The sequence below is a fragment of the Danio rerio genome, chromosome 12 (assembly GCF_049306965.1).
Source record: "Danio rerio strain Tuebingen ecotype United States chromosome 12, GRCz12tu, whole genome shotgun sequence".
Lineage (NCBI taxonomy): Eukaryota > Metazoa > Chordata > Actinopteri > Cypriniformes > Danionidae > Danio > Danio rerio.
The window spans coordinates 11,743,172-11,756,975 of record NC_133187.1 but is presented as its reverse complement, the minus strand read 5'-3'; the positions used below and the strand labels follow the sequence as shown (position 1 = coordinate 11,756,975).

The 13,804-nt window shown below is 34.9% G+C and overlaps 2 protein-coding genes across 8 annotated transcripts in view; one reads left to right on the top strand and one right to left on the bottom strand.

Moving 5' to 3' along the window:
* Positions 1-294: 294 nt before the first annotated feature.
* Positions 295-8,982, top strand: LOC141376768 (disintegrin and metalloproteinase domain-containing protein 9-like). Of its 5 annotated transcripts, none has more exons than XR_012387862.1 (5): positions 1,454-1,674; positions 2,358-2,532; positions 7,840-7,901; positions 7,983-8,109; positions 8,184-8,982. XR_012387862.1 is itself a non-coding variant. In XM_073918268.1 (5 exons), exons 1-4 carry the CDS (start codon positions 1,862-1,864, stop codon positions 8,047-8,049), a joined length of 312 nt encoding a protein of 103 aa, XP_073774369.1. In that variant the 5' UTR covers positions 1,790-1,861; the 3' UTR covers positions 8,050-8,109; positions 8,191-8,975. The 5 variants fall into 5 exon arrangements, 1 of the variants encoding a protein (XP_073774369.1); XM_073918268.1 differs by lacking the exon at positions 1,454-1,674 and adding an exon at positions 1,790-1,869 and having other exon boundaries at positions 8,191-8,975; XR_012387864.1 differs by lacking the exon at positions 1,454-1,674 and adding an exon at positions 1,795-1,883 and having other exon boundaries at positions 8,184-8,975.
* The window catches only part of vps35l (VPS35 endosomal protein sorting factor like), a 30,965-nt gene continuing 20,980 nt past the window's right edge, over positions 3,820-13,804 (bottom strand). For 2 of the 3 annotated variants that reach the window (XM_073917723.1, XM_073917724.1), the window contains exons 23-30: positions 13,534-13,632; positions 12,964-13,041; positions 12,266-12,380; positions 9,419-9,558; positions 9,176-9,341; positions 8,980-9,098; positions 5,997-6,143; positions 3,824-4,103 (exon numbers count right to left, since the gene is read on the bottom strand). In XM_073917723.1, coding sequence (XP_073773824.1) covers positions 4,005-4,103; positions 5,997-6,143; positions 8,980-9,098; positions 9,176-9,341; positions 9,419-9,558; positions 12,266-12,380; positions 12,964-13,041; positions 13,534-13,632 — 963 coding nt within the window. In that variant the 3' untranslated portion in view covers positions 3,824-4,004. Of the gene's footprint in view, positions 4,104-5,996; positions 6,144-8,979; positions 9,099-9,175; positions 9,342-9,418; positions 9,559-12,265; positions 12,381-12,963; positions 13,042-13,533; positions 13,633-13,804 lie in introns of all 3 variants that reach the window. The other variant, NM_001098181.1, reaches the window with a different exon arrangement.

Below are 13,804 nucleotides of genomic sequence, written 5' to 3'. Positions count from 1 at the left end.
AATGCAGATGGAAGATTGCCGTAATAAGCGCGTGCACGTCTAGAACGTGCTGACGTGAAACGTCTGCTTAAGCCAATCACAACAGTCAGACGCATTTACGTCCGCGCGGTTTGTGAGAATAAAAGCCTTTGAATATTTTTCCAGACACATTTAGCTGCTAGAAGATAGTCAGGTCACGTTTATATGTTCTTCTTAATGCCAACTGTGTAAATAATCATCGATGAGATGCTTATGATAAGCCGTTGTTTGTTTACCTTCAAGCTTTGCGTGTGCCTGTGAAACACTCTACCCTTCATATTTAACAGCAAATAAACTGAAACTGGCTTTGACTGCTTCCTCTTGAGAATCCATTATGTGCATTTGACCTGTTTGTTTTTTTTTATAAGATACAGATTTGTGATTGTTTTATTTCATGTATAACGTTAGGTTAATTAGCTCGGTAAATTTAGGTTTAGGTTTGATATTTACCGGACATTCGCGCACGCAGTTTTAGGGATCATCTGCGAGTTACATCGACAGAACCAAAACGCACAGTAGCGCAAAGAAGAGAAAAACTTTTCTAGAACATTCCAGTAAATGGTTAGAGGCCAGACTGATTCAATACAGGTAACAAGTCCACTATACCTTTAACTATACGGTACAAACAAAGCAGTAATAGGTGATATCTCATGTCATAAGCATACACATCAGCTAAAGCACTTAAATGTTATTTTCTCACATTTTCCACTTCATTTATGTATCACACATATATATAGGAAAAATATTTACAGTATTTCACCTAGATGCAAGCTTCTCATTCGGTAGTGTGCTCACATTCCTAGGGACTAAACTGACTTACTAAAGGAGAGATTTTCCCAATATTTCCATTAAAAGAACTTTAGAAAATATATATGCTAATTTAACCATCTGTAATTTTCTCACCCTAAAGATTCCCAGAGGCCAGACTGCCTTACTACAGGTCAGAGTTTACCCATATTTCCATTCATATTTATACAGTACATAAATATTGAAGAAAAATACCTAGCCTACAGTAATTCACCCAACTGTATTTAAAAAAAATATTATAAAGTTCTAAAGTGTGCTCACATTCATCTCACTTCAGTACAAAGTCACCACAAAAACTGGCATGGCATCTTTTTGATGGGGGTGTGTCACGCAACCTTCATGAAACGTGGCCCCCCTTTGTGTCATGAATGATCTGTAATAAAAAGGGAGGAAATAAAGGAGGATTATGAGCCCACTTCATGTACATTATGTCACTTATAAAGCTTGATTACCTTTTTCTCTTCTCTCCCCCAAAGGGTCAAGATGGAGAGCCCTCATCTCCGCTATGATTTAACATTCTCACGTTGTTGGTTAAGAGGCGAGGGTAATTCAGAGACTTTTTGGAGAGTATTTAGGTGCAATTCTGTGATTGTTCAAGATCCCAGAGGATTTCTGACAGGAGACTTTTATTGCAGAAGGAGATCGGATATTATCTTTGAACAGTTTCTCTTTTGTCAAAAAAAGTTCAATTATTTCTCAGGAAAGTTCTTTTATTGTGCTTTTGTATTTTTTGGTTTAATTTGTGCTCTTTTTATTTTCCATTTTATTATTATTTTTATTTATTTATTCTTTATTTTCCTTTATGTTGGAGTTTGAGGTAGTTCATGGTGAAGATGGGTGAAAGACGAGGTGAGTATTTAAAATCGTTCATTTTCTTTATTATTGGCATGTTATGAGGATCTACAATGTTTAGCTAAATATGAAAAAGTAAAGTAAAGCGGAAGTGAAGAGGCTGATAGGAGGAGGCTCATTCTTTATCTTTGCGCCGTTTAACTGTTTTCTCGCTAGTGAAGCATTCAGTTTTTTCTCTTACAAAATGTTAAGGTGAATTGATCAGGGTTCGTATGGATGCTTTAAATCCTTACAAATGCTTACATTTTAGTGTAGTGGTTTTCAAAGTTTGCACAAGTGCATAGATTTTGGTTAAAGTGCTTGAAACTGAAAACTTTCTAAGTAGGTAAAGAATTATTAATTGTTTAAAGATTGATTGATTGACTGATTGATTGATTGATTGATGACACATTTAAGATCTGAGTAAATTTTATGTAAAATAGTTAGTGACAATGTTGGGCTTGGTTCAAACGTACCATCAAAATGTTTTCTTGGAATATAGTACTACTGGAATATAGTATAAAATACTGTAACAAACAGCATCAGATATAATGTGATGACATATATATGTACATGTTTAATATTGTAAAATACTGGAAAAGTTCAAAAACGCACCTGGAAGTTTCTTTAAAAAAAAGCTTTAAGTTTTTTAGCAGTGGAAAAGATGCAAGAACCCTGATTTATACTTCCTTTCTTTACAGAAACGCTGTGTGTGGAAAACTTCAGTGCCTGTTCAACAGCAATAACACTCTTTTAGGAGCAACAGTCAGTGTACAAAAAGTAGAAGGAGGCACAATCACCTGCATAAATGCTGATTTCAACATAGGCCCAGATGTGCCAGATCCAGCCTATGTCAAAACAGGCACTCCTGTAAAGGTTAGAATAAATGGTACCTTAAATCTAAGCTATTAGCTGTGTAAGTCTGATGTGCAGGCTAAAACTGTTGATTTATTCCATTGGAACATTTCATTCAAATTTTAAGTATATTTATTAGCAGTTAGGTTTAAAAAAAGACTCTGGCATAGATTTGTAATTTTTTAATGTTTTTAAATAGACACTTGAACCTACATTTTATAAATGAACTGTAAAATGTGTTCTCTATAATATGTACCATTTGGAGTTGCTTTTGAATTCACGAGTCTCATTTAACTCATTTTTGCTTGCTTTGTATCCTTTTGTCTTTAACTTAAATGTTAAAGCCCATTTGTTTAGTGTAGGCCTGCAAAGGTAATGACACAATTTAATTGAAATATTACAAGCAGAGATGTTAGCATTTCTTTCACTGTTGTTGAAAAAGTATCCAAGTATCCTAGAGTTAGACTATTGATTTGAGCCATTTTTGGATCCATTCAGACGATTTCTTAGTCTGGCGGGGTCACTTTTAGCTTAGCTTAGCATAATGAATTAAATCAGATTTGATCATGACTGTCTCTTATGTCACAGCACCTTCTGAAAACACCACGTTCTCATGCGCTGCGTAATATCATGGTACAGTAGAAGAGTTTATTGAATACTAAGCCAGAATAAGTATAGTTCCTAAAAATATTGGCCTAGAAAATAGCAATTCTTCATATTACGTCAGTTTTATTACACCGTATGTATCTACAGAAAACTAAGGGCCCGGCGCAATAAGGTGCAACGTGTTTGATTCGATTTGTCACAATTTTCAGACCAGTGCAACTCTAATTTTCATGTTTTGCGCCACATTGTTTAAATAGCAAATCTCTCTGTCAATAAACTGACCATAGGGTCGCTATATCTTCGACGATAAAGGTGGAGAGCCGAAAGCCTCATTCTCAAGTGTCGGATGCTGATATGGAACTTGTAAATCACTGAAAGGCATAGTTGAGTCAGTCCCTGGTCTATGCGTTTGCTTGGTACTTAACGTACGAAAGTCAGAATAAACAGATCTTTTTGTAATGTTGTGATCACAACATAACTTTTCTTATAACATCTTTTGTTATGTCGAGATCATGACTTAATTTTCTCGTAATCACGACGTTACAACTTTTTTATGTTGAGATCACGAGAAAACGATTGTTATATCAAGATCATGAGATAAATAAAACGTTGTAATCTCAAGAAAAGAGAGAAGAAAAAAATTTAACGCATGGCCACTTAGGACTTCCGTAAAACAAGTGCAAAGATCATAAGGAAATAATGAGAGTTTTTAATAGATAAAGTCTTTTATTTTGTCACAGAAGTTAGTAGTTTAGATGAACGCTAAACTATGGGTTAGTTTTAGTAACCATTTAATAATACTTGATGTGAATGTCATGTAGCTGAGTTAGTTGACATCTGAGTTTTTCTGCCAGCCTGTCAGTGGAATGTGAGCATCTCTGGTAGCATCAGGCTCGGGACTGCAGTGACAGACGCGCTGTCATGTCAGAGAAATGGCTCATGTCAGTCTGCTGCGCCTGATGTTTGATGTGTTCCAGAGTCCGGACCTGCATTAGAACACAGAAAGAGAGTTTAACATAGATCTGACACTAAATGCCAAAGCTAAATACTATCCCCAGGTATGTACTGTACTAATTTTGTGAAGCAAAATACCTAATATTGAGTACCTTTTTCCTGCACATTTTTAATTTTGAACCATATTGGAGATGAAGTATTATATTAATGTTCTTATAAGTATTATAATTAGCATAAATAACAAAAGACTTTCAATACTTTCAAAAAAAAGAAGAAAAAAAACTATTGTGTGAGACTGATAATGACAGCCAGAAGAGAGAACCTGCTTTAAAAACACCTTGCATAAGCGCAGTTTATTTATTTTTTTGTACTGTCATGCAAAGCTGATGTAATTCAAAGTAAGTACAGCTTAATAATTTAATACAATTCAATTTGTTTATTGTCATGTGCACAGTAAGGAAACAAGTTTCCCTGTACAATAAAATTCTTATTTTGCTGTCCACAGTTAAGTCATACACATAATATACACAACACATCATACACGTCAAACACATATACACATACAATATATACACAGAAGTGACAGAAGTATAATTATGATATGTATGTATGTATGTGTTTGTGTGTGTGTGTGTGTGTGTGTGTGTGTGTGTGTGTGTATATTAGTGCTGTCAAAAATTAGTGCGTTAACGCATGCGATTAATTAGAAATATTTACACGTTAAAAAAATTACCGCAATTAACGCAGTTGCAGGTTTTTTTTAACTTCCTGTTGTGGACGTGTTCAACATGCAAAGAAATATAGATAAGACCAAGGAAGCACTTTTGGAAGGCAAGTTTCAGTATAAAACAATTAATGTTGCATCACCAGGCTATTTAGAGCGATCATGCAAGTTGAATCTGAAGGGAGTCGCTCCGGCGTGTTGTGTGTGTGTCTGTCCGTGTGTGCGTGTGTGTGTGTGTGTGTGTCTGTGTCAGGGGTTAAGTGAGCGATGTATCTGAGTAGGGGCGTGTGCGCGCGAGACGTACCTGAAGAGTGGTGGGGGTGAGTTGCACGTGATGTACCTGATGAGCTAGGAGGGATGCGGTAGAAAGGGGTGTGAACGTATTTAAGGACTGGGCGGGAGACGCGCAACTTCCAGGAGATTATCATATATTTGCAGACATCCGGGAGTCTCTGTGCATTTGCGGGATACTCCCGCAACTTCTGGGAGACTTGGGATGTCTGGACTGGACTGTCTTAGCAACTGGATGAATGTAAAGGGGGACTGAGCACAATTGTTTCTACTTTATAATTATTGTTCTCAACTCAGCAATACAACTTTACAATAAGTGCAATTGTTTGCATTTAATAGCTTGTTATTATTATAATTTTCCATTTCCATATCTGCAATGCCTGTATTTTGGCATTTTTTTGTAGTCCACTTAGAATCCAACTTGGAAATAATTTTTTTCTTTATTGGCATTGATTGTTTTTGACATTCAAATGGCATTAACATGCCTGTGTTTTAATTTCTGTAATAATTATGGCTGTCAAGCCAGGATCTTGATGGTTTATTGTGGGTATGTTGTTTACATGAAGAAATCTGTGTTACAAGTTAAACAAAAATTCTAACAAACAATTATATTTGTAATTGTGTAATATGTGCAGTGTAATACTACCCATTAATGCTCAACCCTGTTCCTCATGGTCATGTGATAATGACAAATGGGTAAATAGTACGTGCGAATTCCATTCATACTACAGTATATAGAACATACTTTACTAATAGCTATGAATTAAAGTCAAAATCAAATATAGGACCTACTTGATACTTAAAAGTTTTACGAGAAACGTTAAACAATTAGGACACGCTAATTATTTCCAGTAATATTTAGGATGGCCAGGATGAGAATTGGTTTGCATTATGTGTGTGCTGGACTTACGGATGTACGCGTGTCACAGATGCCGTGTTTGTGGCTGAGGTTCCACAGGTTGACAGCCAGCTGGTTGAGTTTGTTGTTCCGCAGATCCCCATGAGCCAATAGACAGCCAAACAAAGAGAAAGCCAGACTGCCCTGCCTGCGCACTTCCTAAAGCACACAAAGCAATGAGCCATTACACATACAGCTACACAAAATGATGAACAATCATCATAATATGACCGTTATGTTTGATTATTCTGACATAAAATGGCCCCAAACAGTATTTGGGCACTTTAAATGTGGCACCTGCATCTTACAAAAAGAAAAATCCAGTAATATGATGACTGAGCAGTTGTGGTCAATCACTGGATTACTGCAACTCTCTACTAGCCGGGCTTCCAGCTAACTCTAGAACGCAGCAGCACGAGTGGTTTTCAATGAACCTAAACGAGCACATGTCACTCCGCTGCTAGTCCGTTTGCACAGGCTGCCAGTTGCTGCTCGAATCAAATTCAAAGCTCCGATGTTTGCCTACAAAGCGACTTCTGGCCTTGCTCCTTATCTGCTCTCACTTCTGCAGATCTATGTGCCCTACAGAAACTTGCGTTCTGTGAATGAACGTCACCTCGTGGTTCCATCCCAAAGAGGGAAGAAATCACTTTCGCTCACGCTCAATCTGCCCAGTTGGTGGAATGAACTCCCTAACTGCATCAGAACGGCAGAGTCACTCGCTGTCTTCAAGAAACGACTAAAAACTCAACTATTTAGTCTTCACTTCCTAATCTGCAATTGCCTCTCTGGATATCACACTAACTGTACCCCAAAAAAAAAAAACTAATACTATCCTTCTTAGACTTTACAGACCTGAAACTTGCCTATAGCACTTATTCATTGTTGCTCTTATAGTTGTGTTAATTGCTTCCTTGTCCTCATTTGTAAGTCGCTTTGGATAAAAGCGTCTGCTAAATGACTAAATGTAAATGTAAATGTAAAATCACAGTGCACAATGAAATGGATTTAACTGGTGAAAGATACATACAAATGCACCAAAAAGTCAAATTAAGAGTAATTAACAACATTGTGGCTTGTTAAATATATACATTTTGCTCTGAATTACTAAATAAAGCTTAGATAAATATTATAATGGATAACTACTTAAATTATTTACACCATTAGATTTCACCTTTTTTTCTTCCAAATAAATCTTTAAAATTTAAATTTAACACATTGGGAATTTTAGTGTCTATTAAAACATACCAGTACAAGCAGACTAAGCACTGGTGATACTGGCGATGATGGTGCTACTGTATTTTGTAGAAAATCATGATGGATTTCTGCTGAAAACTAATATGCTGATAATAAAATGAACAACAACAAATAAAACTCAGTATGTATAAAAATATATTTTAATCATTTAAAAAAAAAAAAAAACAATAATGAAAAATGAACAGAAATGAAACCTTAATATTTTATGAATAATATACCAATAAATTATATTAAATTATAAATTATTATTTGTGTGTCTTATATCAATGTTACACTTTGATCGCTTTTAGTACATAATGTATAAAAACACTTACTGGCCATTTTATTAGGCTTACCCTACAGGGTTGAACTCCCTTTTGCCTTCAGTCTTAATTCTTTGTGGCATAAAGGTACTGGAAATGTTACTCAAGAGATTTTGGTCCAGAGTTACGTGATAACATCATGCTGATTTGTCAGCTACCCTTCCATGATGCAAATTTTCTGTTCCACCACATCCCAAAGGTGCTCTATTGGATTTTTATTTGAGTACAGTGAACTCGTTGTCATGTTCAAGAAACCATTATTCGTGCTTTATGACATGTTATCTTGCTTGAAATAGCCATCAGAAGATGGGTACACTGTGGTCATTAAGGGATGGACATGGTCAGCAACAATACTCAGGTAGGCTTTGGCGTTGACAACATGCTCAATTGGTACTGTGCCAAGTGTCTAAGTGTGCCAAGAAAATATCCCCCACACTAGTACACCACCACCAGCAGCCTGGACCGTTGATACAAGGCAGGATGGATACATGCTTTCATGTTGTTGATGCCCAATTCTGACCCTACCATCCGAATGAAGCAGCAGAAATCAAGACTCATCAGACCAGGTGATGTTTTTCCAATCTTCTACTGTCCAGTTTTTTTGAGCCAGTGTGAATTGTAGCCTGTTTCTTGTTCTTAGCTGACAGGAGTGGCACCCCGAGATCTGCTGCTGTAGCCCATCCGCCTCAAGGTTTGACATGTTGTGCGTTCAGAGATGCTCTTCTGCATTCCTCAGTTGCAACAAGTGGTTATTTGAGTTACTGTCTTTCTATCAGCTCGAACCAGTCTGGCCATTCTCCTCTGAGGTTTGGCATCAACAAGGCATTTGCACCCACAGAACTGCCGCTCACTGGGCATTTTCTTTTTTTCAGACTATTCTCTGTAAACCCTAGAGATGGTTGTGCATAATAATTCCAGCAGATCAGCAGTTTCTGAAATACTCAGAGCAGCCCGTCTGGCACTAACAACCTTGCCACCTTCAAAGTCACTTAAATCACCTTTCTTCCCCATTCTGATGCTCAGTTTGAACTCCAGCAGATTGGCTTGAACATGTCTACATGCCTAAATGCATTAAGTTGCTGTCATGTGATTGGCTGATTAGAAATTTGCGTTAACGAGTAATAACTATATTTAATAATATTAAACTAATATGCTACAATTTGTCAAATATAAAAATCAAACATTTAAAAAATACATACTTTAAGTTTATGTTACACCTGTGAATTTACAAAACCAATATTTATGTTCTTAAGTTTATTTCAAATCATAATTTTCAAAAAATCTTTTTTGTTTGTTCCTTTTTATTACATTTGTTGTAAGATGTTCAGTGCTTGTTATATTTCCAAATCTTTGAAACTAATTGGATGTAAAACCTAACAAGTTTTACTATTTTGCTGTCTAACGTTGAGTAATGAAAAATAAATGATGTATCTGACCTCGTCTCGACCCAGACTCTTTAAATGATCCAGAACCTGCCCGATCAGAGTCTCACACAGCTTGTTGATCTCTGCGATGAACTTGGGATCTCCTCCATACAGAGTTTCATTTGAATCCACTGCAACAGCAACACAAATGTCAACAAAAGACATTGAGCTGCGATAATTATTAGAAAACCTCTCTGCATTCGTTCACCTTTAGGAATGGTGTAGAGGTAGCTCTCTTGGCTCATTGCTGCTAGTAATGGTAAAGCGCTGATGTAGACACGGACTTTGGCATCACTGTTGTCTTCCCAGGTGTAATCCTGAACCATATTTAAAAGTCCTCGCACCAGATACAGCACACCCTGCTCCGGATGATCCTACAGGAAAATAACACACATAGAAAAGTTTAGATATGGCAAAAAAATACACTTTAGGAAGTGTTAATGGATATTACCGGCACTACGAGCAGTGTGGAGAGGAAGTTGTTGATGAAGTCTAGCAGAAAGGATTCTGAGGATCGCTGTTTACCCTCAATGCTGATGCTGCGCGGGACTTCTGGCAAAATACTGACTGCTGCCTTTAGAAATGCGTCCGCTGAGAAACGGTTACAGAAATCAAATGTTTTTCAGTCCATATCAAATACATGATTAATCCTACTGTTGGCCATTGGATATTATAATGATAACAGTTGACTATCTACTTGACACTGATCTGAGGTCAGTTTTGTACAGTACTGGTCCAAGCGTTGCAATCTTTCAGCTATTTTGTTACTATTATTGAAGATGACTTTTATGTACTATAAAATTTGTCAAATTAATCAAAAATATAGTAATATCATGACATTATTTGTTTATACTTTTTAGCATCTTTTAAAAATAATCTTTTTAATATATTTTTGCAATGTCAAAGCAAAGATTCAACAATCAACACTTTAGTTTTCAGTGTCCTCCAAAAATCATTGTCATATGCTGATGTTTAGTTTATGTCATATTATTATTAGGTTCAAATGCTGCCTACTAATTTTGGAAATGTGAAATATATGCGATTCTGACTTTATAACTTGCAATTGCAACTTATTATTTCAGAATTCTGACTTTTTTCTTAAAATTGTGATTCTATATTGTGCAATTGTGACAATATACCAAATTTTGACTTTATAACTTGGAATTGTGACTTGAAAATTCAGAATTGTGATTTTTTTTTTCTCGCAATTGCAAATTAAATTGTGCAATTGCAACTTCATTTTTCAGAATTCTGACTTTCTAACTCACATCTGTGATTTCTCAGAATTTTGACTCTTGCAACAGCGAGTTTATATAGTGTAATTGTGACTCATCTCAGAATGATGACTCATTCATCAGAGTATTAGTAGATATGCAACAAATCCTCAACATTTAGGTTGTATATATTCAACAATGTTTCCGTAGATATGCAACAAATTTTCAACAGATGTTCATCAAAGTATTAGTAGATATGCAACAAATCTTCAACAGATGTTCAACAATGTATTAGTAGATATGCAACAAATCCTAAACATTTATTAAACTTTTGGTAAGTTACGTGTTACCAAAATAAAGTGTTACCCAAGTTTTTATCGTGCAATTGTGATTTCATATTTCAGAATTCAGAATTTCTAACTTTAAATTGCGATTTTATATCTCAGAATTCTGACTTTCTCAAAATTGCAACCTTTTATCTCAGACTTTGTATCACACAACTGTATTTCTCAAAATTCTAACTTTATTTCTCAAATTAATATAAATTTAAAATTTTTATTTTCTAGCTTAGAATTGATATTTCTCAGAATTCTTACTCAATATCTTGCAATTTGAAAAATAAAGTATTAATTGTGGGATGTTAAAATCGCAACTATTTCTCAACTTGCGAATTCTGACTTTCTAGCTCAGAATTGACACTTATCTCGGATTTCTGTCTTTATATCACACAATTGTATCTTTGTTTTTCAGAATTCTGACTTTCTAACTCATAATTGTGATTTTATATCTTAGAATTCTGACTTTCTTTCTTGCAATTGTAATTTTATATTACAGAATTCGGACTTTCTAATTTGCAATTGTGATTTTATATCTATTTTATATTCTGACTTTCTCAAAATTACAACCTTTTATCTCAGAATTCTGACTTTGTCACACAATTGCGTCTTTATTTCTCAAAATTCTGAATTTATTTCTCAAACTGCAAGATATAAAGTTGGAATTCTGACTTTCTAGCTAAGAATTGAAACTTTTTATATCAGAATTCTGATTTTATTTCATGCAATTGAATCTTTATTTCTTAGAATTCTTACTCAATATCTCACAATTTAAGAAAGTCACAATTGTGTGACCTTACCTCACAATTGCGACTATTTCTCAAAATGTGAATTCTGACTTTCTAGCTCAGAACTGAGACTTTTGTCTTAGAATTCTCTTTATCACACAATTGCATCTTTATTTCTCAGAATTCTGACTTTCTAACTTGCAACTGTGATTTTATATCTATTTTATAATCTGACTTTCACAAAATTGCAACCTTTTATCTCAGAATTCTGACTTTGTATCACACAACTGGGTCTTTTTTTCTCAAAATTTTTACTTTATTTCTCAAATTGCAAGATATAAAGTTAGAATTGTGACTTTCTAGAACAAAATTGAGACTTCTTATCTTAGAATTCTGATTTCTATTCTGAATTCTTACTCAATATCTCACAATTTGAGAAATAATGTCACAATTGCATGACGTTACCTCACAATTGCTACTATTTCTCAAATTGCGAATTCTGACTTTACTTTCTAGCTCAGAATTGAGACTTTTATCTCTGAAGTCTGTCTTTATATCACACAGTAGCACCTTTATTTCTCAGAATTTTGGCTTTATTTCTCAAAATTTTTAGTGTACTTCTTGCAATTTTGAGTTTGCATCTCATGATTTTTTAGAAAGTCTCAATTGCGAGTTTGTATTATGCAATGAGATTAAAAAAAAAGTCTCAATAACATTTTTATAATTTTTTATTTAGTGGCAGGAATGGGCTACCAAGAGTAATTTTTTTAATGCACACATTAATTAAAGATATTGAAAATGTATCAAATGATGGCAAACACTTTTATAGTTTACAATTTTTTTTTAAATGTTTGTGTTTTCTGAAAAAAATGAATGCTGAAAAGTTTGCTTTGATATCTCAGGATTATTATTATTTTTAATCTTAACAATATTACTGTTTGTACTGTATATTCGGTTGAATAAATGCACCCTTGGTCTGGAAAAATATCTTTGAAAAGCAAAATCTCCAGCACCCACTTACCCTGGGACAGACACTGGTTGGCCAGCGCTACTTGTCCAGACAGCAGATAGAGGTTGAGGCGGCTGAAGATGTTCGTGAGGGATGGAATGGTGATGAAGCTGTAGGCGGCACATGCCTGGAAATAAACAAAACACAACAGCAGAACCTCAGACTATTATGGCATAAAACAATAATTCAACATTATTGTTGAGAAGGTCTAGATTATGTCTGTCAAAAACATCTCCCAAACAGACCACATTTCACTCCATTCGAAAATAAAACAAGTTTTGTAAAAGATTGCAAATTAAAGATATATAAATGTATATATATATATATATATTTTTTTTGCAACATTATCAAGACAACAAATTTGCATGAGATTTAAAGGGATAGTTCACCCTAAAATTTAATTTCTGTTATTGTTAACTCACCCTTCACTTGTTTCAAACCTTTAGAAATTATTTTCTTAAGATGAACACAAAATTGTTTTTGGAAACCAGTAACTATAGACTTGTATGTAGTATTTGTTTTTCCTACTATGGAAGTCAATAGTTACAGGATTTCAGCTTTTTCTTCTTTTGTGTTTGACAGACTCAAAGGTTTATAACACTTGAAGCAGAGTATGAATGCAGAAAAACATGTCATATTCATTAAAATTAATCGTACAAATGAGAAAACAGCATTTACTATACTGTTAACACGTTACAGAGAACACTCACCCTGACAAAAGCAGCTGTTTTACGTGAGTGATTGCCTTTCATCACACGACCCGTCTCCATGGCTAACTGATTCACCGTCTGTAATAAAGACATTCATATTATCATGACAGACAGTCCCTCAGCACTCCATTAGGCAGGCAGCAGACTTTATAGCACGTCTCACATATTTTAAACCCGACTATTTACCAATATATAACACAGTTGAGACATACAATTCTAAATAATGTGGTTTATCCACTGTATCATAAGCAAACAGGCATTCATCAAGTCACGAGTCAAAAGGAGACTCTACAGATCTCTCAACAATGACACCATCAACAAGAGATTCAGATTTTTAATAGAGATATTATTATATACAGATAGATGAAAACATCGAAGATTAATACCACATAAACTGGCATGATAATAAAGTTGTTTGCTGATAAAACCAATTTGTGCTAGCATTGCGAGACTTCTTACAATAGATGTTTCCACAGACTGGGGTTTATTAAGGAATAAAAAGTAAATCCTTAAGAGTTAATGACTCTGTGATGTCATTCCTAAAATAAACCTTGAGGCAGAGGAGCTCACATGTATGAGGTGGATGATGACAGGCTCTAGATTACAGAAAGTCGCTCGCGCTTCCACACAGAAACTCAACTGCTGCTCAAAGTCCCTCCCAAAAGACACCTGATGGACACATGAAACAACATATAAAGAGTTAATTACTAGGGTACATTGGAGCTTATATAGAAGCCAGTCTTTGCAAATTATGTTAGAGATTCCACTTGATTCTGACCTGAAGTTTTCTATAGTACTGCTCAAATCATTTGATATTTTACTATTACTAATATTGAAAGAC